The sequence below is a fragment of the Varroa destructor genome, unplaced genomic scaffold (assembly GCF_002443255.2).
Source record: "Varroa destructor unplaced genomic scaffold, Vdes_3.0 BEIS01000002.1, whole genome shotgun sequence".
NCBI lineage: Eukaryota > Metazoa > Arthropoda > Arachnida > Mesostigmata > Varroidae > Varroa > Varroa destructor.
This window is the reverse complement of record NW_019211455.1, coordinates 15,713,490-15,736,265: the sequence shown is the minus strand read 5'-3', so window position 1 is coordinate 15,736,265 and position 22,776 is coordinate 15,713,490. Positions and strand designations below refer to the sequence as shown.

At 40.5% G+C, this 22,776-nt stretch overlaps 1 protein-coding gene across 3 annotated transcripts in view; it reads left to right on the top strand.

Annotated features, from left to right (window-relative positions):
• The window catches only part of LOC111244476 (uncharacterized), a 38,959-nt gene that overhangs the window by 9,354 nt on the left and 6,829 nt on the right, over positions 1-22,776 (top strand). For 2 of the 3 annotated variants that reach the window (XM_022791660.2, XM_086980697.1), the window contains exons 3-7: positions 16,058-16,141; positions 16,603-16,758; positions 17,193-17,292; positions 17,713-17,975; positions 22,264-22,553. In XM_022791660.2, the coding sequence (XP_022647395.1) occupies positions 16,058-16,141; positions 16,603-16,758; positions 17,193-17,292; positions 17,713-17,975; positions 22,264-22,553 (893 nt within the window). Of the gene's footprint in view, positions 1-11,013; positions 11,167-16,057; positions 16,142-16,602; positions 16,759-17,192; positions 17,293-17,712; positions 17,976-22,263; positions 22,554-22,776 lie in introns of all 3 variants that reach the window. The other variant, XM_086980698.1, reaches the window with a different exon arrangement.

Sequence of the window (22,776 nt, the reverse complement as noted above, 5' to 3'; positions counted from 1 at the left end):
TGGCGACATACTAGTTCATATGGAATATATGCGGAGGTAAATTCAGATATTTCAGATGTTTCCACTGAGACGTTTTTGACAGCGGTGCCTTTTCTCAATGAAAACGAATTTCCGTGACGTGTTTGCCAATGCGAAGGTGTCACAGCGTTTCCAGCCGCAAGACTGCGCCATGCTAATGCAACTTGCGTCGTTGATCATAGTCCCAACCACTGCTGTTACACGTGATGTCTTCCATCATTATAATACAATATTTTAAGCGTATCTGATGAGCTACTGGAGTGAGACATTTCCACGAAAACGACACACAAACTATTAAGCAAATTAACCTGTTTTACTGTCATTTACATGTATATAGAATATACAGTTTTATTAAGCGATCGTGTTAACAACATCCGATGGGATATCTCTAAATGACGAAACAGAAATTCAGCGTGCTCTATGCCGATGGCACCAACACAAAACCCTTAACGTCACCGTATGTAACTTGAACCGTAGGGGGCTCATCTGAATTAGTGCAAGCCGGGATTTGCTGCAACATTATGCTTAAACAATGAGTTTGCGTCGTACCACTCGGACCAATTTACACTGTGTATACACTTGGATGGTTGTGACAACGACACTAATAATAATAGAATTATTCCCCTAATACCAGCAAATCCCTGTAATTAGAATAAAAGTAGCCTTATTACAACAAAATGTTAATCGAGAGAGTTCTACCAGAGTAAGTATAATTGGACAATCAAAAAAGCTAATGATTGATACGTCTAATGCGTAAAGTTTTATGCCTATTGTAAGTGCATTGATTTACGGCTTAGAAAATTGACACATCTAAAGATTAGAACGCGTTAGTCTTTACCTGACGGGGAGCTCTCCATTGGAATCCTATTAAAAAATAGACTGTCAATTGGCGCTTCTAAAGGCCCTTTGGGCTGCGGATGATTAATGGTAATGCTTAATACAGTAGTGAAGCTTGCAGTGAGCTTACTGTTCGAACTGCCTTTAGTGTATACTTTCGATCCAAAATGTCTTTTGGATATTTGAAAGTAACTAAGCTAGACTTGAAAGATCACCGAAAATCTTATTTCACTCAGTAAAGATAGCAATAATAATAGGAGGCGAAAATTTTTCGTCACCTTAAGAAACGTTTTTTTGGAGTGGGAAAAAGCCCTTTGATGTTTTTCCACGAAACGTCTAAAAGCAATGCAATTCTTGACTGCTGTAATTTAAACCGTCAATATTTAATCGCTTATGTGCTTGTGCTTGCGGCCTATTTTACTTCACCAAAGTGAATAACGAATGATTCTTTCGTTAAAGCGTGAGAATTATTTCAAACTAATATTACTATTGATAGCTCCGAGGAAAAACCACACCGTTTTACCTGAGCTGTCTACCAAAATCCATGTTTAAATTTTTTTGCTTTACTCAAAAGTGAAACGAGACCATCGTATTGTTGATTATCAATCAGATGGGTCTTGTAGATAATCACGGCACGTATAATAAAATGGATTGAATTTGTATGGTTCGTGTACTAGTCTCCATTTATTTAATACATAGCTTCGTTCCGCATTCATTGGCAGACGTTGAACCTACAGCGTACTATAACAGATACGATCTTTTATTGTCGCACGTGCGCCTCTGTGGCATTAATTTATCGAACTAAATGGTTGTCGCGTCCGTTATTGCTACAACCGGTCTAACGGAGATAGTAAACTTCCCATTAATGGCAACATTCAGTGATTTTGAGGCTTCAACATGGACACGTAAGGTGTCTTTTCTACTAAACGGTTTGGCTATGTTCCGAGCAAAAATTCATAAGAATCAGTTTATTGTACGTCTTGTGAAACGTCTCCTACGACAAGTTACATCTGCAACAGTCAACGTAAAGGGGCAGACGCTGACCTCTGTTATGAGGCGGTGATTTGGTTTGGAATAGCCAGTGGAAATACATAAATGCTCTATATTATATACACATAGGTATATATATATATATATGGTACTCACGACCGTGTGGTGCCGGTAACGTTGGCGGTGTTTTGCCCACAAGCACGTCAATACCAATGTCACATAATAGCTGTTATTACAGATATATAGGGCTTCGCTATTTCTAGCCACACTGCGTATCTCTCGTCAAAAAGGATCCCCTCGTGCATAGAATTGTATCGCATAGAGACAATGGTGGTGGCCATTTGCGGCAGCAGTATCCGATGAATGTTTCGGCGTAGACACAACGTGAGCCAATAAAGACTACCACTGTGTTTGCTGAGCATGAGTCAGAAGTGGTAGGCGTCGTCATATCTAAGAAATAACGGCCGAAGTAGTAGATGCGGCTTCGAGCTTTGAGCAGGGGTTTAACTAGTCTGGGGTTCTGGGAACATTCTGTCTCCCAGTTGCTCTCCAATGACCATGCTTGCCGCATTTTCGCCAGATTACTCGCCATAATGGAAATCTAGAATATATCAAATGCATTTATTACTTGTTTGGCGTGAGCGTCGTAGTGCTGTTATCGAATTCAAGCATCTCAAAGTGTTAGCTGAATCGATTCGTCAACCGGCGTGAGTTTTTATGTATGTCAATTCAGTTACTAAGATGAAATGTTCAATGCAGTATCTCTGTTTTTATCACATATATGATATCGGGCTGACGGAAAAATATAATGAATTAAAGTTTCACTGTCGAAATACTGCACTGTGGCTAATGAGCAATTTGTCCTTCTAAATATATTTTGCTAGAACATTTAGAAAAAGCCATAATCGTATAGATCAACTGTAATGCTAGCTTACACCGCTAGCTACTAGCGGTTCACTCACGGCCAAAATACTCCCGCATCAGATATACACGCGTAGATCGACCAACCCGAAACTATAAACTACTACTGAATTCAATGATTGTAAAGAACTAGTACACCATTGTTACTTTCAATTTGTGCCTCATCCTCGTGCTATTTTCGCGCATATACTTATGCTGTTTCTTCCGGTAGAAGTGGCACACTTCATTGACTGTGGCCACTAACTGACAAAAACATGGGACCCCTCAACGACAACGAGTTCCCACATTGGCACTGACTGCAGGCTTCCTGCAGTATAGTAGGTAGCTCCATGCGGCCGGCATCGTAGCCGCGTCCTATCGATTACTAGGATTACTGTGGTGATCGCGTGCTGCCGTTATCACACTGCCATAAATTTGGGTGCAAACACACGAGAAGGCGTAGTTTCATGTGGAGAAAATTGTCAGGGAACCAAAAAAAATTAATTCAAATGGAAAACTGAGTAATCAGGATGCGATCCACTTGGTTACATTCCCTATGTTTTTCCGTCGCAAAAAACGAAGAATTCAGAAGATGGCCGTCTTTGCTAAAAGAAGAAGCGGAATGGGTTTTGTTTTTAAACGCAGGAATATTGTTCCTATTTCGTATTTGCGTAATTCATGACGAAGACACAGGTTTGCCTTGTGAACGCAGCGAGTTCGATTTCATCCCACTGTCTAGACGTTCAGACGAGGTGCACGAAATGGTGGAGCTCAGCGCCAATTTTCGTAGCAACTCCTCAATTTAACGGTGTAACTGTATAAATAACGTGAAGAACGGCGGCATCGGTAGGCTATTTGTATGACTTCTAAGCAGGTCACTCCCTTTCAGATGTTTTTTGTTCTCAATCGCAACAACGACCGTACGAAACACTTCGAACATTTATTTGTTAGTTGTCCATACGAGTCGAGACCGATTAAATACAATCAAGATCGGCGTAAAGAAAGTTTGGATCGTTGTGACACGAATTTAATAAAGCGTTTAAGAAAATGTAAATTTAATAGATAAACGTTATCAAACCTTCATAAGTTATTGGAATCTAATGGGTATTTTCTCTGATCAAATTTTGACTCTGTAACAGCTATGCATCTTTTTTCCACATTATCAAACCTATGTTAAACGACAAATAAGCTAAATAATCGACTTGATTTTCTGCCATAGCTTCGTGCGTTCCAAGGATAAAGGGGCAAAAAAAGTGAGTTATACTGTATAAAGGTGGTTACGTTGAGTTGCATCACATTACCGTCTCAAAGTATCACTCAATATGAATGAGTACATATCAGGTAAAGTAAGGTATTACAGTTGTACTACATGCCGTTGTTATTGATACCATCGCCTTTAAAGAAAATCATAGTCAGTCATCAAAATGCAACACGTTGGTGTCTTATTCATAAGTCGGTTTCACGCTGCGTAGCAGGACTACGTGTGTACTTATGATGGGTAACTGATAACATCCGATCTGTCTGACTTAGCGGTAAATTATTATGAAGCATAGACTTTTTTAGCTATACTCACAGCTCTTTTGAGGAAAAAAATTATTTCCGCTACTTTGGTTGAATGACTAGGTTCTTCTAGTATGAAATCATTAGTGGTCTATGTGACCCCGTGTTTCTAATCAAGCTAAGTTCACATTAAAGGGCGAACTAACTAAAACTGATAGTTTTTAAACCGAATTAATAGTAGAGTAGCGTATTAGCTCGACCGAATAATAAAGAAGCCGCTGACAAATATACTAACACTGTTTTTCTACTTCGACGTGACATCGCTCATTTTAAGCTACAGCGCTGTAACGCCCAAATTTTAACCCAGATAGATCCAGTCTTCCCTATACGTGACGTATGAACATATTTACCAACTTCTGGCCCATCGAATGCTTCAGTTTTCGGCTATTTGCCTATATATTACTGGTGATCCCGCATGAAACATTCTTCCGTACAGTTTGTTTTTATTAAGTAAAATATTATAGACATTAATACATTCGTTGTCACTGGAAATCTACATAGAAGTCCGTTTGGCTATTTGAGTACAGTGTACCGCGCGCACACACATACAAAATTGAATTTGTGTTCAACTTTCAAAGACGAATGAGCCGTTAATGACATGCTAGCTGCTTCACAGTTGTCATTACGGCTGCGGCAACTACTCCACTATGGCCCGTCCAGTTAACATTTACGTTATATATATGTATAATAGTTGTGCTTGCCGTATCTGACACGAGGCAGTTGAGCACGAACATTACTTAGCAGCTGGACGAAGCTTCTGTGACCACCGGTGTAGGAGTTTGTTCGGCCCCGTAGACGTTTCTGCTGAAGCCGTCACATCAGCTGCGCTTTGCACGGGAAGTGATTTGCTCTATCGGAACGAGAGGTGTGTACGCGTCTGTCTGGAAAGTGATCGTCATAAATTGTCATTGAAATCGTGCTAACAAGACACGTCTAAGTATTGTGATTGCACGTACATACACGCGTAAACAAATATACATCCGGCACGTTGGGAACTGCTCACAAAGTAGATTTTAATTATCGTAACCGTACATACTAACACTTGACCAACGAAGAACCTTCTCGCAACTGTAATGTAAATAATTTTTTTATATTTATTTTTAATATATTTTTTAATTTTCTATTATTCGCACACTGGTAAGTGTGACAAAGAGACTGGTAAGTCGTTTTGCAATGGTAGTAGGTAAAGGCCAGGGGTGAATTCAGGAACGAGAACTTTTTAATTGTTGATTGCTGTTAAATGGTGATTTACACAAGTATCATTCCAGTGTTAGATACATCATTTGATTTTTGCAAGTCAAATGTTACGTAACAACATATGCATGTGTTGTGACGTGACCGTATTCGAAGATCTTTAAAGAAAAAATATGTTTGCTTCAGTAAATCTGTCAAGCAGTTAAGAAAATGTTTGATATTACACTTGTTTTAGCCGTGTCTCCTTACATCATTAAATATTATTCAGACAACGTCCTCTTCGTCGTTTTTACAACATCTTCTAATCGTTCGCCTGTAACGAGCAATCGCGACTTTTGGCAGTGGAGGTAAAGCAACGTAGTCTGGACGCCTAGTAGATAAGCGTGTCATTATGTAAACATGGCCGATAAGCATTTTGGTCACAACCAATTCAAATCCCAGCACAGATGATGTTACAAGTATTTATGAAAAAGTAGTGAAAAGGAATAACAGCGAAAAGAGTCACTGATATGGTACTCTGCCGCATTGCAAGCTCATTCAATATTACAAGGTCATATTAGATCACAGCCCAGCAAGATTGCTTTGTACAGTTTTTGAAGTAGCACAGAAGGGTCATTCAGAGGACTTGTCCTTTGGGATGGTTGAGGGTCAGTTCGAAAGAACTCAGTGCTCGTTCGCGGCAGCGTTACTGTTACTATCCACCACATTAACGGTCGTCTAAAGAGTTAATTATTTTGTTTATTGCGAAATCTAACAAATGAGGTCCGTGTTGGTACATAGATGGCGCGATTCGAAGTTGGACATCGACATGGTATGTCCTTGTGCCCAATTTAGAATCTAATGGGGGGCAGTATTTTTCATTTCGTTGCTCTAAGGAGGGAAGGTCACACACATATTCACAGACATCTTTATAACCATCGACTGCCGTAGTTTGCCATAGCTTCAGTATTCTCGAACTCTGGCCATATGGTCCAAACATGGAGGAGCTGCTTATGGCCTTCTTATTGTTGGCATTGCACAACGGAGTGGCCCAAACCCATGTACTGATCACTGGCTATCGTTTGCTATTTTGTTTATATAGGTGCACATTGTACAAAAAAATATGAAAACTGTGACAGCGCAAAGAACAACGGGTGTAATGGGTGGATTAAGGGGTTATTTATGCATTTAGCCTATATAACAGTATGTTGTATTAGTATGGCATTTTTGGTTACTTAATCCGCTTGGTGAATCTATGCTTTCGTTTCCCTGTGTCGATTATTGTTTAAAAAAATGGAGTATCGTTGGAGGGGCCGCATTGTGCTAGAGGCGGCAAAAGCCATGGCGTCAACCGCTATTATGAGCACGTGAACTGTTTGAGTTAATCTTTACCTAGTATGTTCTTGAATGTTTATAGCGATTGTAAAGTTGTTCACCCTGGTTTTTGCTCCCAGAAACGTGAGGAATTAATATAAGAAAAGAAAGAAAGCAAGCATGGAAGTTGAATACAAGATATTCGTAGAAAGCCCTCAGATCAATCGAACGTAACAAGTTGCCTTAATGTTTCTCCTAGAAATTGAAATGGTTCTCACAATTTGTGTTTCGGACAACCTGAATGGACTCGTTGCTTTTTGCAGTGATGATCAAGTAGATTAGAAATAAAGCGTTTTCGAAAACATATCCACTGTTACGTAAAATACCATTTCTAGATATGGTATTTAGCAGCACGGGCTCACTGTTATGAAATCAAAGTACGTTCCACCTAGAACCCAAATAAATACTGGTGAAGTATTTACTTAACATTTCTAAATGAAAAAATGAAACCCTAGTTTTAAATAAACTTAACCCGTAGTCTGCCAGGTCTTTACAGCTGATTAATGCTTCAGTTGCTTAAAAAGTTTACAAAATTGACCACTTCGGCTAATGCCTGCCTATGCTTTCATCCAAGCACAAAACCTTATAATTTACTTTTCGGTATAGCCTTCAAAAACACGTACATTTAGTTAGGAGTCAGTTATCATTTAAGGAAATGGCAGTAAATAAGTACACTTAACATAAAGACAGGTGTGAATTTTTCATCGTCGATTCGCTTACATTCGGATGTGGTTCTACTCGTTTATATACATTTCCCTGTCGTATCACCGTCATTCGTGGTAGGCCGATTACTACATATTTAATAATTAAACAAAGATGACCAATGTTGTCAAATAGATCACGTGGTAAGCTCCACGTCGGCAGAAATCTAACGTCGTCCATTTTGATCGTAAAGGTTAACGTGTGTAAAGACAGATGAGCGCGCACCAGTGGTGACGCCGGCTTGCGGTTCTCAAAACTATGATCATAGCCGTTGTCCTTAGACCACTAATATGGCAGTAGCGTAGGCGATGCTGGCTCCAATCATTTTCATTATATTCCAAAAAAACAGCGGGTTGCTACTCGTTGCCAATTCGCTCAATGCCCCATTAGACACCGTGGAACACGCGCTGTGCCGACCATAATACCGCAACCCTTAATAGCCAAAAGGGGAAGAAACAAGTATTATTATTTTTCAGACGTTATCATTATCAACCAAATTTATCTGCATCAGCTGCGCATCCTATATTAATTTTGGATGTTTCTTAGATGCCCAGACTTTGTAGAGCATTCTGTGATACAATGTAACGTCCTAGGTTATTTTATTTCATACGGAGCGTACGAAAAGGTTCTTCTTTGGGCCTATAACATGACTCTTTGGGCGTATTTAATTTTTTTTTTAATTATGTCATAATAGGTACATGTACAATACCTGGCCCTTACTTTTTCGAAATTTCCAAATTTTACTACGTATGGATCTTTAGTGTTGGTGGTCATCTTGCTGTGTTGGGGTCAGATAGTAAGCGATCTAAAGATTAGTCATATCTTCTGCCGCATAGGTTATCAGCGTATATACTTACTGTACTTCTGGGCTTTGTAGAATCACAGTAAACTAAACACGAGCCCTCCCCGCCGGGAAGAAGCCTACATTTATAGCACTCGTACTTTTTGAATTTGCTTGAAATTATTGCTTATTTCTACACCGGATTAGTAAAGGCTGTTCCCGATTAGCGCAACTACATGTTTTTGGTTCGAGGTTATATTTGCCAAACAATTTTAAGAGCTTTCAATGCTTTGACATACGTCGTTCATTCAGTTGTGCATTGTTTGATCACAAAGGCATTTTCGCAGAAAACCGTATTAATGGTCTGGTATGCAAACTGTTACAGGTCTTGAGGCGAAGTAAAGATCTTGAAAATGTAAATGTATTCACTAAAACCTATATAGCAAGCAGTACGCTCGCGTCTTCATCTCTCTAGTTCTATATAGATCCTTAAAATGTTCTTCTCTAACGGTATTTTTTGCATATGCGTAGATGTGTCGACATATATTAGATGCTATCGTGATAGAGTCTAGCGCAGCGTTGCTAGTCGTTGTACCACTCTACCGAGCTACCAATTTCAGCTAGTATTTCTAGCACCAGGGAGTACCTGGTCCTCGGCTTAAGTCTTGTGTAAGATGTCCGAAGTATTATGTTAATATCGAGACCTGCATGACCCATGCTTTTCTTTTGGGTTGCAAAACCCGCGTTTTTTTTTATTCTGACTGTCCCCGTACATTGTTTTATCTCGCACATTGGTATTTTTTATTATATTATTTTTTTTACTGTAGGCACGGAATTTTTCCAGTCATAATCAGATGCTTTGATGAGCTCTACGCACTGGCTACGTAGAGCTTCAACGATGGCATTGACCGCTCCGCCACTACGGATAAGTTGTTATTCCAAAAGGTTAGGGAGTGAGCTATTATATAAAAGTTTTCCACTTTTCGAGGTGTAACGACACCAACTGTATCGCACAGTTAACTTATCCGTGGTAACACAATCGGCACTGCATTTTGTGCTTGTCCTGTTAACGAATGGCGGCTGTACTGACGGGGTTCGTCCTGTTCGCCTAATCTGAAAGTCCTTATATTACTATATTTCCATGAATTCTATTTAACATTTTGTAATAACGATATCTGAGAACACGAAGAAAAAAGTATATGTAAGATATCAGGTTTACCCTACGAAAATTCCGCATCGTTTTTTGCTGTGATGATTACGCACGCTTGAGTTCATTTTGAAGTACGCTGCATAAATACGCCCCGCTTACATGTGACATGCTCAATATACTGCTGCTTCCATAAAAGATATTTTGCGACTTCGCGACGATTGCATTACTAGTTTCGTTGCTAGTAGCGATGGCTGTGATTTGATCGTTGTAGGCCTGCCTCTGAATGTCTGTCTCCGTCCTGTCAGCTGTCGGTGGTTGTTATGCTAGCGTCCTCTTTTCGGATGTTCTCTGTGTAAATGTGACGTTGTCATGGACAAAAGTGTTCCACGATGCTCCGTGCTATACGAATAAGCAGCTATCAAGTTTAACTACTTCGCCTATTCTGGGCAGTGGTCACGTTAGGGTACATTGACGATTGGAATCAGAGTACGACTGGTGCGCACTTAAGAAGCTTTTTTGTCCGCGCTGTACAAGCACGTCGCTTAGCCCTGTTACTTTCTTAACAGCAGTTTGTTGCTTCGACCGTATTTCATAGAGTTTCTGTGCACAACCATATTTTGCCTGAGTGACACTAGGGTGGTGGGCAGCGTGGTGGGGCACTAGTGTCTACCGCGTAGGTTGTTACATATGTGTAGAATGTATATAATGCGCCCCCGCGTGTCTCTTCGTTGAATTTTTCACAAGCGACTTAAATATTTTGAAATTGGCATTGTTTTCTACCACGTGACGGTTTTGCTCATTTGGCTTTTAAGCCAAATACAGTAAGTAGTGTCTCCGTAAACTTGAGAAAATTTGACTAATAATAAACCCTGTAATATGTTCACAATACCTTGTTTTCGCTATAGAAATTTCGCTTAGCGAACGAGCATAGAAGAACTAGGCCCTGACCGATACTTGATGTCCAACACCCGTTCATGGGTTTTGTGTGCCACAGTCCCCACATACGAAACTAAACGTTTTTAGTGGTACATTTAGCATTAGCAAGAATCCTATAGTCGGAGAAACCGGATTTAAATGGACGCGTTTTTTTGCCTCTAATTTCGTTAGTCCTTAGCTGATTACTGAGTCCTCAATTTATTAGAAAACGAGGAAGTGTCTTATGATGCCAACTGCCGTACTTTGCTATTGAATGGCTTTTTTTTTTATTCATGATGACGCCTATGCTAAAGGATGATGAAAAGTCATTGTTCCTGTGTTATGTTTTGCTTAATGGCCGGGAATTACAGCCAGCGCTAGTACGGACGGCGCGCAACAAAACAATATCAGCTAGGCAATCTTAGCAGAAACAGCTACGTATATGTAGTGTAAGATGGTCCACGATATGGCTAAAGCATTGCCTAACCGCATACTTTTACTTAAAGTAGAGAACAAGAATTTAATAAAACTACCATAACGGCTTTCTTAAATGATGATAAGGTGGTGTCTAATTGGAATAATTTGCAATTAAGCTACTTCCCGTTTCTTGCAGCTCGCAAATATCTGCATTACTCCAGGCTGGCTGGCGAGTGGCTTTATAATCCAATTTCACTTTGTTTTCTTGTTACTGACGCATCCGTGATGATTTTTGTTGGCAGACTCAGTGCCAGATGTCAGAATGACTTTAAGGGCACATCCTTTAAAGGTAAATAATATATATCCTATTTGCGATTAGGTTATTATAGATATCCCCTATCCCAGTGACTGCATGATGAAAAATATATACGCGACAGGAAAGATTATTTAGATCTAATTCAAACTTATGCCATGTAATAGATCAAGCTAGCTTATTTATATATGTAAGGTATTTGAACCCCTGTTTCTTGTTGTGCACCTGTTATAAAATAAAGAATTACAATTGGAAATTATGCCTACATTGTCTACGGCGCTCTACGTTGTCGGAATATCGACTCATTTCTAAACGCTGTTTCTTCTAGAGCCCATTCATTGATTCCTAGTCATTTACTGCTATTTATATTCAAACGGGACAGAGATAATCGCAAACGTTGTTACGGGATGAAGGCGTGTAAATGAGAAGTCAAAAGGATGCAACCACATGTCGTTCTATCTGGTCTTGATTCGTAGCAGCTGTAGTATATTATTATAGTTGGTATGATGCTTCAAACTAGTTACCATTTCAGAGTGGTCCTGTTTAGCATGTTTACTATTATTACTATGGGGGCAACATGGTCTAAGAAGCTAATGCGCATTCCGTTGCTATGGTAATGGTAACTAAAAAGCATCTTTCCATGTTGCAAAATCGCAACATCGGCAAAATTATTACCAGATATAAATGATTAGAATATCAACGAATGGAGGAATTACGGACGATATGGTATTATTACTAGGCTTTTGGTAACTGTCTTCACGGTTGCCATACCATTTCATAGATCTATCGAAGAAATCCAGATAACCCACTTTGCTAAGATTCCTAATGTCCTAACAGGTCCACGATGCTATACCTAAAAATAGCTGATTCCTAAAACTTGTTTACGAAAAATTAACAACTAGAATTGCTGAAGAACGTTTTCCATTAGTCCACTTACTCGTCGGAAAAATATAGTAATACTGTAAATATAGTAATAGCAAATGAATATCGATAGTTGAGATGAGAATAGATATAACTGTCGTAGCATTGAGTCAACTTGAGCTTTTTGCTGCAGTTGCTTTCACCCATTTTCCTCTTCTTGTTCCCTTTCATAGTTTTTGTTAGTTCCACCGGTTCTTCGACGGTGCGTAATCGTCAGTCACCCTTACGATAATAGTGGTAATTATTACGAATGTAATTATTATTGTTTTCATCATCAATACTCTCTTCATCAAGATCAGCGTCGTACCTTGATGCTCAGGAAGTTGTTTCTTTTCCATCATTTGCTACCTGTTTAAGGTTCTTAGAACTCGTGTTTCCATCGCTACTTTTTGTGCGCTCCGTTGACACTAGAGATAAAACACCGTTGTTGTCGCCATTAATGTTGATAGTATTACTACCATATATTAGTGTTTTAGCTGAATATAAGTAATCTATCCCGATCTGCTTGAGCGAAGCTCATATCTGCCAGGAAATAAGCAGTTGCCGCAACAGCAGCGAAAGCAGGAGAGACGGAAAGTGAAGGTAAGCGTAGATAAATCCAGCTCATCCTCAGCAGTTCCCCCATAGACAAGGGTCCACCATCGCAGCTCTACATGACTTATGCCACTTCAGTGGCTGCAACTATGCTGCATCCATTATTGCGTTTCTTCCCCCATTGCAAATGCTAATAGCAGCTTCTACCAAGTAACTTGTTTCCCTGTGAAGTAGCGAACCCATTCACCTCACGATACACGGCATTCGCCACGCTGTTCAGTGGATCAACAGAGCTCTGCTACAGAGGAAACTAGTGGAAGATAAGATCAGCAGACGAAAAAAGGCAATGAACTGAATGAGGCTGCTGGGAGAGCTGCGTCTTAGTGTTAGCAGAACGGTTGGTTCTAGGAGCGGTGCTTATGGTGATGCTTGTAGCAACGCTTACGCCAGGTGGCGTTATTACTTGAAGTTGACGTCGAAGGAGCAGACGAGCCAACACCGTTTTGTTGAGTAGGCATCCGATGCGCGAGTAGATGAGCAGCCGAATGAGGGATGGGGGGAAAGAGGTAAAAGCGGAAAAAATTATCGAGAAAAAAATGCTGCCGAAAAAGTGAAGTCATCAGACAGACAGACAAGATCAAGAACACTAAGTGTAGTACTCCTTTGCTGCTTAGCTATCGTTGTTGGTGGCGGTGACAGGACCGCACGGAAAGACCTCGCACCTCATACTTAGGAGCAAACCATAAGTTACCGTAGCGAGGGGAGTCGGACTACGGCAAATCTGACAGCAACAGCGGCAGCTCAAGTTGTTGACCGTGCTATGGGTGCAGTTTAAGCCCAATTCAAGCACCAGGTACTGGCTCCGCTTCCGAGTTGTCATAGATGGATCTGCTGCCGCTGCTGTCATCGTTTTTGGTGATGAAATGGGGCGCCCTACGGGCGTGTTCCACCTCAGTTTTCATTGTTTGTGTTATTACCGTTGCCAAAAACGAGGCCACATCGCTGGGTGACCACACAACTACTCTACGATAATAGCAGTTTGTGGTTTTAACATACATATACATGCATACCGGAAACAGAATTAGGGAAAATGACAGTAGAGAGACTATAACATAAGGAGAAGTCGTTGATACAACGATCATAGCGATTTCACGATTGCTGTTCGAGGGGCTGTTGTTAGTTCTGAATAAAAGTAAATGCGTAAGGCTGTAGTTATTGTTGCCATTGTAAAATCTATTTCATTACACTGCTCTGCTGTTCGCTTGTTTTGCCTAGCCTCTACAAAGAAACGACCGACGTCAGTGTAACGAATGGCAACATGGGAGTGAGAAGTTATTGTCAGCGCAGCATTGATACTTATGTTAGAACTACTACTACTACTACTACTACTACTACTACTACTACTACTGCCGGTTTTTTCATCGAACTTTCCATGGAGGCGCTTTTCCCTCCGATAATGACGGTAGACATCAATGCGCCGTTTAGAAGGACCTCAATATGTTGTCAGGCGTGTACGACACCGTTGGCGAGTTTAACGAGCAAATGGCCATTGAGGTACCAATAACGACTAATTACTTGATGCGTCAGAGAGTCGCGCCGTAAAACTTACGCTGTTTACTTTTGTTATTCAGCTCGGTTTGGACATACATTATCGTAAGTTGGTTCGTCGTCGTCATCAGCGGCGGCGGCGGCTTTCAATAGTCACCATTTCAGTAACGATGAGTTATGATTTGCGAGAAGAACATTTTGGAAAGACCGAATATATTTAATTATTCACGTATATAGTAGAGATATTTAAGGGGTAGATGCTTTTGGTAGGCGTTCGGCAAAGGCTCATTTATTTGGAGCACTGTTGTACAACTGTCATTAAGGAGAATGCAATAGAGCATAATCAGTTTAAGGTAAAATCTTAAGGAAGTTATGGGTTCGGCTTTTATGAGGTGATGTTGTTACCTTTGAGCAGCGATCTCGATGACAGACGATGATAATTGGATATTAAAATACATTATTATTATTATTATTGAGGGTATGCTATAATCGTTGCTGGTATAAGGAATATAATAGCAAGCATTTCTGAGCTAGCTTCGCCATGACGGTACATAGAGAAAATGCAATACTTTCGGAATTCGTACACCACCCCTTTGCAGTGCATCCGTTTTTGCACGCACCGAACGCTGCTAGCTTGCATTAACGCTCCCGGGGTCTCAAAATGGAGACATTGAACCAAAGATTTGTCGAACGTGTTCTTTCAAAATAGGCCTATAATTAGTAGGTAGCAATTTCGTTTTCGCACCTTTTTCGGAACGAAAGAAATACAACCGGCAACTCCTGGTGCTGCCAATCTGCTTGCCACATAACTAGTATTCGTGTGTTTTTTCATACACTCTGTTACAGCGGCGGTCTAGGATGAGGGTGAGCCTTGCTGCTTTCATTACTAGCACTTGTGCTTAGAATTTCGCTTGTTCGAAACACGTCCCACAATTGGTTCAAACGTGCGATAACTTAACTTACTGTTACGCGCCGTCATACAGCCGTTGACGGAATCGTTCTGACATATCGGGCAGCTTGATTTTACTTACATATATACATAGAGCTGATGAAATTGTTTCAGAGTACTGATGTGTCCAATTTTTTTTTTGTTTGTTCCCCCTGATCAGCATATAGTAGAAGAGTTTATTTAAATTATTAGATTTTATTCTGATCTGATCAAGACTGTTGAAACTGCAATGTGTTGGCTTGATATATGAACGATATCTAGACGGTAGGATTGGCTGTCTAAGATCAAGCCAACACTATCCCTACAAGCCTAACTAATCAGCCGGCCCGGTGGTAGAAGGAGACACAATTGATATCACTTTCAACATCTTGGCATTCGTTACACGTTCTAAGTGATGTTTATACCTTGCTTTGAGTTGCGTTGAAAAATACTCTTCGTGACACGCCGGAACATTTATGGATATTATATTGCAGAATAGAACAATTAATACCTATATAGGTATCAATGCTCACGTATCTGTGGCCAACAAGCAATCATCTTTGCGATTCCTGTTCGATTTTGTTCGGCATGCATTCAACAGATATAATTCAATAGGGAACTTTCGATACGTGTCCCTCGGTTGTTCCTAATCTACAAGTAATAAAAAGTTATAAAAAGCAATAGGATAGTATGTGCCTACCAGCGCAACACGTATGAAATGTAAATTATGTTTGCTCATGTTTTTATATGAGGTAAAAACATCAAAATTCAAAAAAAAAAACAAGCGCATACTTTGCACGAGTATGCCTTCAGCAAGACGACACACAAAACGAGTAGTTATGCGTAATTAGACCGTTTCTGCCCTTAGGGCACGACGCGTGTTTTGTCTTCGAAGTGCTTGTATATTACAATTTCGATCATCTGTTGTGCTATGATAAACTATATATACAAATGAATGAGGAATATATGTGAAATTGCTCATTTTCCATCTTTCAGATCAAAGCTGCAGGCGTTGTTCAACTGTACTGCAGCTCACCATCTGTGCAAGGTGGCCGCCACGATCATTGGAGACTATTAAAGGTTCGTTGTACTCGTCCAGCTGAATTTCAAACACAACACAATTTTTGCTGTGTATTTATACTATCTGCTAAAATTGTTCTATCAATTAAACTTAACCCTATGAACGAGTTCAAAGGTTTCTTCCGTACGTATTTGCCTGAACTGGTTAGAAATCCTGCAATTCTCCTACGCGCCTCATACGGGCCTGCTGACTCACTCCTGAAAGAGTTTGCTGAACGTAGTTCCCGTTTTGGAAGATGGATTTCGCAAAAAAATGTTTCAAATATGCCATAATACATTGTTAAAAATAACAAAATGTTAGTGTGCTATAATCGATCATTGGTAAACGTTTGCTCTTCAACTGCTCCGAATTCCGTCAGTTAGCTGGCTCACCTTAAGATGCTTGCGATAACGTGAGTTTAAGTATCCTGTGTTTACACTGGTATCTAACCGCTATTCGTTCGGTTCTTCTCCGTCTACAGGTGGGAGTTGCTTGCTTCATCAAGGACAACTCGGCATGCGGTTTTTTTATTCGGCTCTTCGATATCAAAGAGCGCCAATTTTGTTGGGAGCAGGAACTTTTTACACAATTCAAGTACGAGGCGCGGATGCCGTATTTTCACGAGTTTGAGGCTGATGTAAGTACGGGGGCAAATGTGGAGTAACCACACACATCATCATCATCGTCTTCGATCATTCGAAAAAAAGGGGAAAATATGTTGGAAGAGCCTGTAGACTGCCTAACTTGTTATCATCGTCAGGGGGATAGAACAAGGGTGCTTTCCCTCGTCCCTGAAAATGAGTGATCCACTAAAGAAATTCACTGCTGAAGCTGGGTTTCAGCTGGTTGTAGATTGCACTAGTTGCACTAAATGGCAGAAGCAAACGCGAATTGTAAATGCTGTTCGGTAGTAATTGCTAGATCTGAGCCAAAAGCATGGCTCAGACATACTTTAGATCCTGCTTTTTTGCAACAGTCCCGTTTAGTTTTCGCCACTTATGCAGGAATAAGCATTACTTCGATCCGACTAATAACCAATCAACAACTATTCTTCTAATGTTACAATTACAGTTTTGCATGGCAGGGTTGAATTTCTCAAACGAAGATGAAGCCCGATTATTCAAACAGGCCGTGGATCACAAGATTACGATGCGGCGAGTTAAATTGGAGGGTAGGTGTTCGTGTACACCGTAGATATTTTTCTTTTCACCTGCGATAATTATAGACATCCCTCCAAATTTGTGCAATAGAATGTACGTGAGCATTATTTCGAGTCTGTTAACACAGTCGACTAGAAGAGAATCTTTTATACATCAATTTATGATGTACTACATGGATTAGTACTATTATCATTATTGCTAAAATAATCACGATTCAGTTTTTTTTATTGGTTATATAACAAAATGTACTTCTTGTTTAAGATACGGATACCATCACGTCTCCTATTATAATGAACGTGCGACAGAAACTGGTTACATGTCACCCTGTCGATTTTTCCTATTCAGAGGACGGGCATTATTGTGTTGATGATCTTCTACTCCGTCACTAATTGTACGGCTAATTCATTTATTTGCGACTGCGTCCTTTGCAGAACGCAAACGGCAAGCGGCCCAGGGTGCTCGGGGTAGCCGGGGCGATCCATCGGTACTCAACAACAACCACAGCAATAACAATAATAACCATTTAGGTCACATCAACAATAATAACAATCATTTTGCAACAATTGGCGTAAAAGGCCCGAAATCGCACAAGAGCAGTGACAAGAAAAGAAAAATAACCAAAAAAGACATTGGAATGCCGACGGACTTCGTGCACGTTCGACATGTTGGACTCGATACCGCTATTAATGATGAGGTAAGGGGAATTTCAGACTAAACCATCAATTCCAAAATGAAGTACACGTCTCTTATCGCCGTTAAAGCTTACATTGCCCCGTATTGCTTAATTAAGTTGCTATAGTATTTTATGCTGGGAAAATCGGTCATTAAAAAAGAAAGCCTCTTGATCCTTCTGCTGAACATTGTAAAGCTGAGCCTTGCTCGACTATAAAATTATGCATTCTGCTTGGAACAATGTGTGCGTTTCTTTTTGCCGTTACGTTCTGTCACTCGAAAACGATTAAGCACATCAGCCTATAGAAACGACGAGTGTTGTGATCTGATTAAGTTTAATAAATATGTCAAATATGGCCGTTTCCATCGCGCAACAGAGCTTTACTTACGATAAAATTCCGCATCGTTGGCATACGCATTTTCTATGAGTCCGTTGCATATTTCTCATACAATCACCATTATTTATTTATTTATTTCCTAAATTATAATTATTAGAAGCAACTTCCCGCCATAGAGGCAACGACGGACACCGGTATCGGGGCGTGCGAACAGCAGCTAGTAATGCAGCGCAGACATATTACTTGCGCATATTTATTTCGCCAATCTTCACCAGGAAATCGACCATGCCACATCAAACGGCTTCTTGTTTTCATAGCACTTCTTAATGTATCTCTATATAGTATTTAGCATCGAGTCACTTAATTTAATCAAGATATTTTGATTCTTTTTCTCCGTTATACAAACCTTTTAGGACGCTGTCGCCGTCAAAAATAATTATTCCGATAGTAATGTCCGCTAATAGAATAGGCACGAATACATCGTTTCAGCACTGTAAAATACATATAGTCCAGATGTTTTTAAGCATAATTTTCATATCATCGTTTTAATTATATCCTATATAAGCTACAGGTTACTGTGCATGGTTTTGCTGCAATTTTGTTTCTAGGTAAATGATAAAAGGATGCATTGAGACAGACTTCTGTATAATTTCAACAGAGCAAAAATTTTCACCGTTGTTATGAAGACGCGTGCCATCTACTTACTAAATACGAATGCTTTAAGTCGAGATGATCCCGCACGCTCATAGATGTATCAGTTTTTGATCTTTTCTTGTACTTCCGAAAATCTCTTTCACTTCTGTTTTTAGTTATGCTCTAAAAAAGTTTACTAAGCAGAAATTTCTCGCAGTTCTTATCAACTGTGTTATCGTCGGCTCCCACACATTTTTCCGAGATTTCACGTACTTGGTGGTAACACCGTATACGTGTTAATGGGTCTAGCTTAATGGCCCGTCATTGCGATTGGCGATCCCGAGGCAGCAGGCAATAACAGCGGTCGCAGGACGTCCACAGAAGGAATACGTTTTATCAAAACCAACAGGCCAGATTAAATCAAGAACGCGCGGGCTTGTCTTTGAAACAGACGGTAACTCAGAAGTTAAGGCGCAGTCTTCCCCCCAAAAATATACTTATTCCACTAGAAGATGGAGCATTCTTGGTGCATGCGTCCTGCATTCCAGTCAACGGCAGGCCCATTAACACACACGCATCATTGGATATGCGGTCCCCAGCAAAAGCAGCACCATTCTGCCGGTCGCAGAGCATTTCATAGTAGCCAGTAGAAAAATGTATTGAGCTTAGACAAGCGCGGCAAGCCACAACACAAACAGATCAGGATCAACCACAGCGGTAACAGCTCCCTGTGATGAACTTGTACATGACCGGTAATATGTTATATTCTATGAGTATAAGAAACAAAAAAAAAAGTACAACGAATACAGTCTAATGCGCTAGCAGGCAGAAAGGCAAAGGCACATCTATATGGTCACGCGTGCCGTTTATATTCATGGTCCCTTGCATATGTAGGAGACGACTGCAACAGAATTCAACATTCGAAATGTATTTGCAGAAGGATCAGTTTTCCGCTACTGTTAAAGTTTGATATGTTCTATTTCACTTCATCTCCCTCTCATATACATTTTTTGGGCAAGCCTTTCATCAAATATACCTTTCTCTCCCGGACAGTATCATCTATCACTCCGTTCAAATCAGACAGAAATAATCTAGAAGACAATGAGCGACTCCGAGCTTTTTGACTGTTCCCGCAGCAACGAAAGCTGTTACCACCGCCATGAGTGCCTCACTCAAGACAAATACGAGTTTCAAATAGATGTCGTTGACACCATCAGCATGGCCATGATAATTAGTATCTGTAGCTACAACATAACGTTCAACAGGGATCGCTGTCCCAGAACGTGCTCGAGCGACATGTGTGCGTGTAGCAGAGAAGATGGGCGGTACGCTTTAACTCGTTGAGGGGGGCTGGCGAATCATGAGCAATGCCATCGTCGTGATGGCTCTTATGGGTGTGCTTCTCGAACTCGCCGCCTGTGAACGGTCCAGTAATCCTTTCAATGCCTGCAATCAGGCACCAGTGTGCTGATTATTCGACCACCAAATTAAGACTGGCCGACCAAAAATGGTGAGCAAGCCAAATAAAGGCTAAATTCATATTGACAGAAATCAACCTCCGACCGAATGAAAAAAATGCCGATTATCCCATAGGGCGATTACATATAGTTGTCATTAAAGTTATAAGTGTGCTGCTGCTGGTGTTGATCATGATTGATTCTTATCTTTGTCTTTTACGTATGTTTTTATGCAGACTCAGCGTGTTGTTGCGGCTGCCTAGCTCAGCGGCATCTGTTGTTGACCGTATTTCTATCGTTGCAGGACCGGTTTGTTCGATTACCAGCCACAAAAAATCTATCGATCTTTTGTTGCTATCCGACCAATTCTGTAGGGACTAGGTTAAGCGAGAAAACGGTAGCAGTCTTCTTATCTTTTCTCAATGCAATGTCTCACTGATAATGATTGTGGTTGGCGGCTGACGATCAGAAGTCGACTTGACCACTGACGGGTGGATCTTTTCTTCATTTTCATCTCGTTATTGTAATAATTTCACTAGGAGATTTATTCATGTAAGCTAAGCTAATGTAGAAGCTGCGACAAATAATACGCTGTTATTGGCTTATTCCCATTCCTGCTGACATGGACTGATTTCGTTTTGCCGCCAATCTCGATTTTGGTTCGCCGCTGTAACTCGATATAGTTTGTTGGGTGAGCGGACTACAACAAGAACAAGCAACATTGCTACATATGTGTGTGACGTGTGTATAAATGTGCGTGTTTTTACGTAGTTTGGGGGAGGGGGTACAGAACGAGATATTGCAGCAGTAGTAGCATTGGCAGCAGCGATAACTGTATTGTGAAACGGAACGGAGAGTTAGCTTCTGATCACGTGCAGCGCCATTCCCCCCTCACCGGTACACTAGTTAGCTTCTTGATACAAGTAGGTTCATAACGCAGCTATAGAGAATAGACGATTTTCGCGCAGATTGGAAAAATGTTCCCGATGTTTCTCTGCGTAACGATGTGCATGTGGGTCGGTCGAGCTGGGACATCGTCCTTGCCGCGTTCGGGTCACTCGCGATCCCCTGATTTGGTTAGATCATTTTGAGCGAATACGCTTCGTTGGCGAACCCGTTGTTTATTGCCGGGTCCGCTTCTGATTGCACGTCATGTTAGCTTGAAACTTTTTAACGATTTCGAAGTTAGATGAGCAACCGACACCTCTTGTGGCTATTACTGCTAAAAATAAAAGGCATTAAAATGATCTGAAAATTGGTACAAAAAAGGGGACGAAGATATGTCTCATTCATTTCGAAAGTATTTTGTGATGAGATGTTTACATTGCTGCGGAGGCAGTTGAAGCAGAATTTCTCTTCTATTTCAGTCAGAGATGCCTTGCGGATCAGGGTTAAGTGAAACAGCGCTACAAGTTTTCTTTTTCCTTCGAGTAAACTACAGTGGAAATTATTACTTTATAAAGTATGAATCTCGCAATTTAATAGAAAATTAATTTGTCTAGTTTTAATTGTGTATTTCAGTCCAATGGACACTCTTATTACGCACAGTTACACAAATGCTGTGGTTTCGCTTAAACAATGAAACTCTATAGTAAAACGTTCTGATAATTTACAATTGAGCACTATTTTCACAGTTATAGCATATAAAAGCCGTTGTTGAATTGTGCTTGTTGAACCCACGCAACATTCGTTGCCCACACGTCGTTGACTTACTGTTATTCATTATACGGGTCCTCACCATGCTTACAGGTACCATAGATGAGTCACTAATAAAAAATCTCTTTATTACATAATCCGTAGAGACTCTAATCCGATTGGCTTTGTAGTCAGGATGCATAGAAAAATTCAAGTATAATATTGTGGATGTATTGGTTTTTCTCAGACGTTAAGCGACCTGAACCTGCTAGACCTAGATCGCGTTTATGAGCAAGCCGGCATCTCTCGAGATCAGGTGGAAAATAATCCTTATATCCAACAAGAAGTGAGGCGCGTTATGCGTCAGCAGGTAGACAGCAATATGCTCAGCGAAACCACAATCTCAGCAATTCATCGTAGACAGCCACCAGTACCTCCAATCAGGACGGATCCGAAGCCTGTACCACCTCTGCCGCCTTCGGCACCAAATCACCAACCGCCCTCAAGGCAATTACCACCTGTTCCTCCTCATGGCGGGTAAGTGTTTATAGAGACACGTCTATTGAATTTTTAATAAAAGCATTCAATTTTCACGTACGACAGTGGCTCCGAGATGTGGACACACAGTGGTAATAGAGCATCAGCCCTGCTTCGGCTAGTTTGTGGCCAAGATGATCACTGCCCACTAATTGTTTTTTACATTTAGTAAAATGACAAGAGGATAAAATGTAATACAAATTAGAGTAAACATCATTTTTCA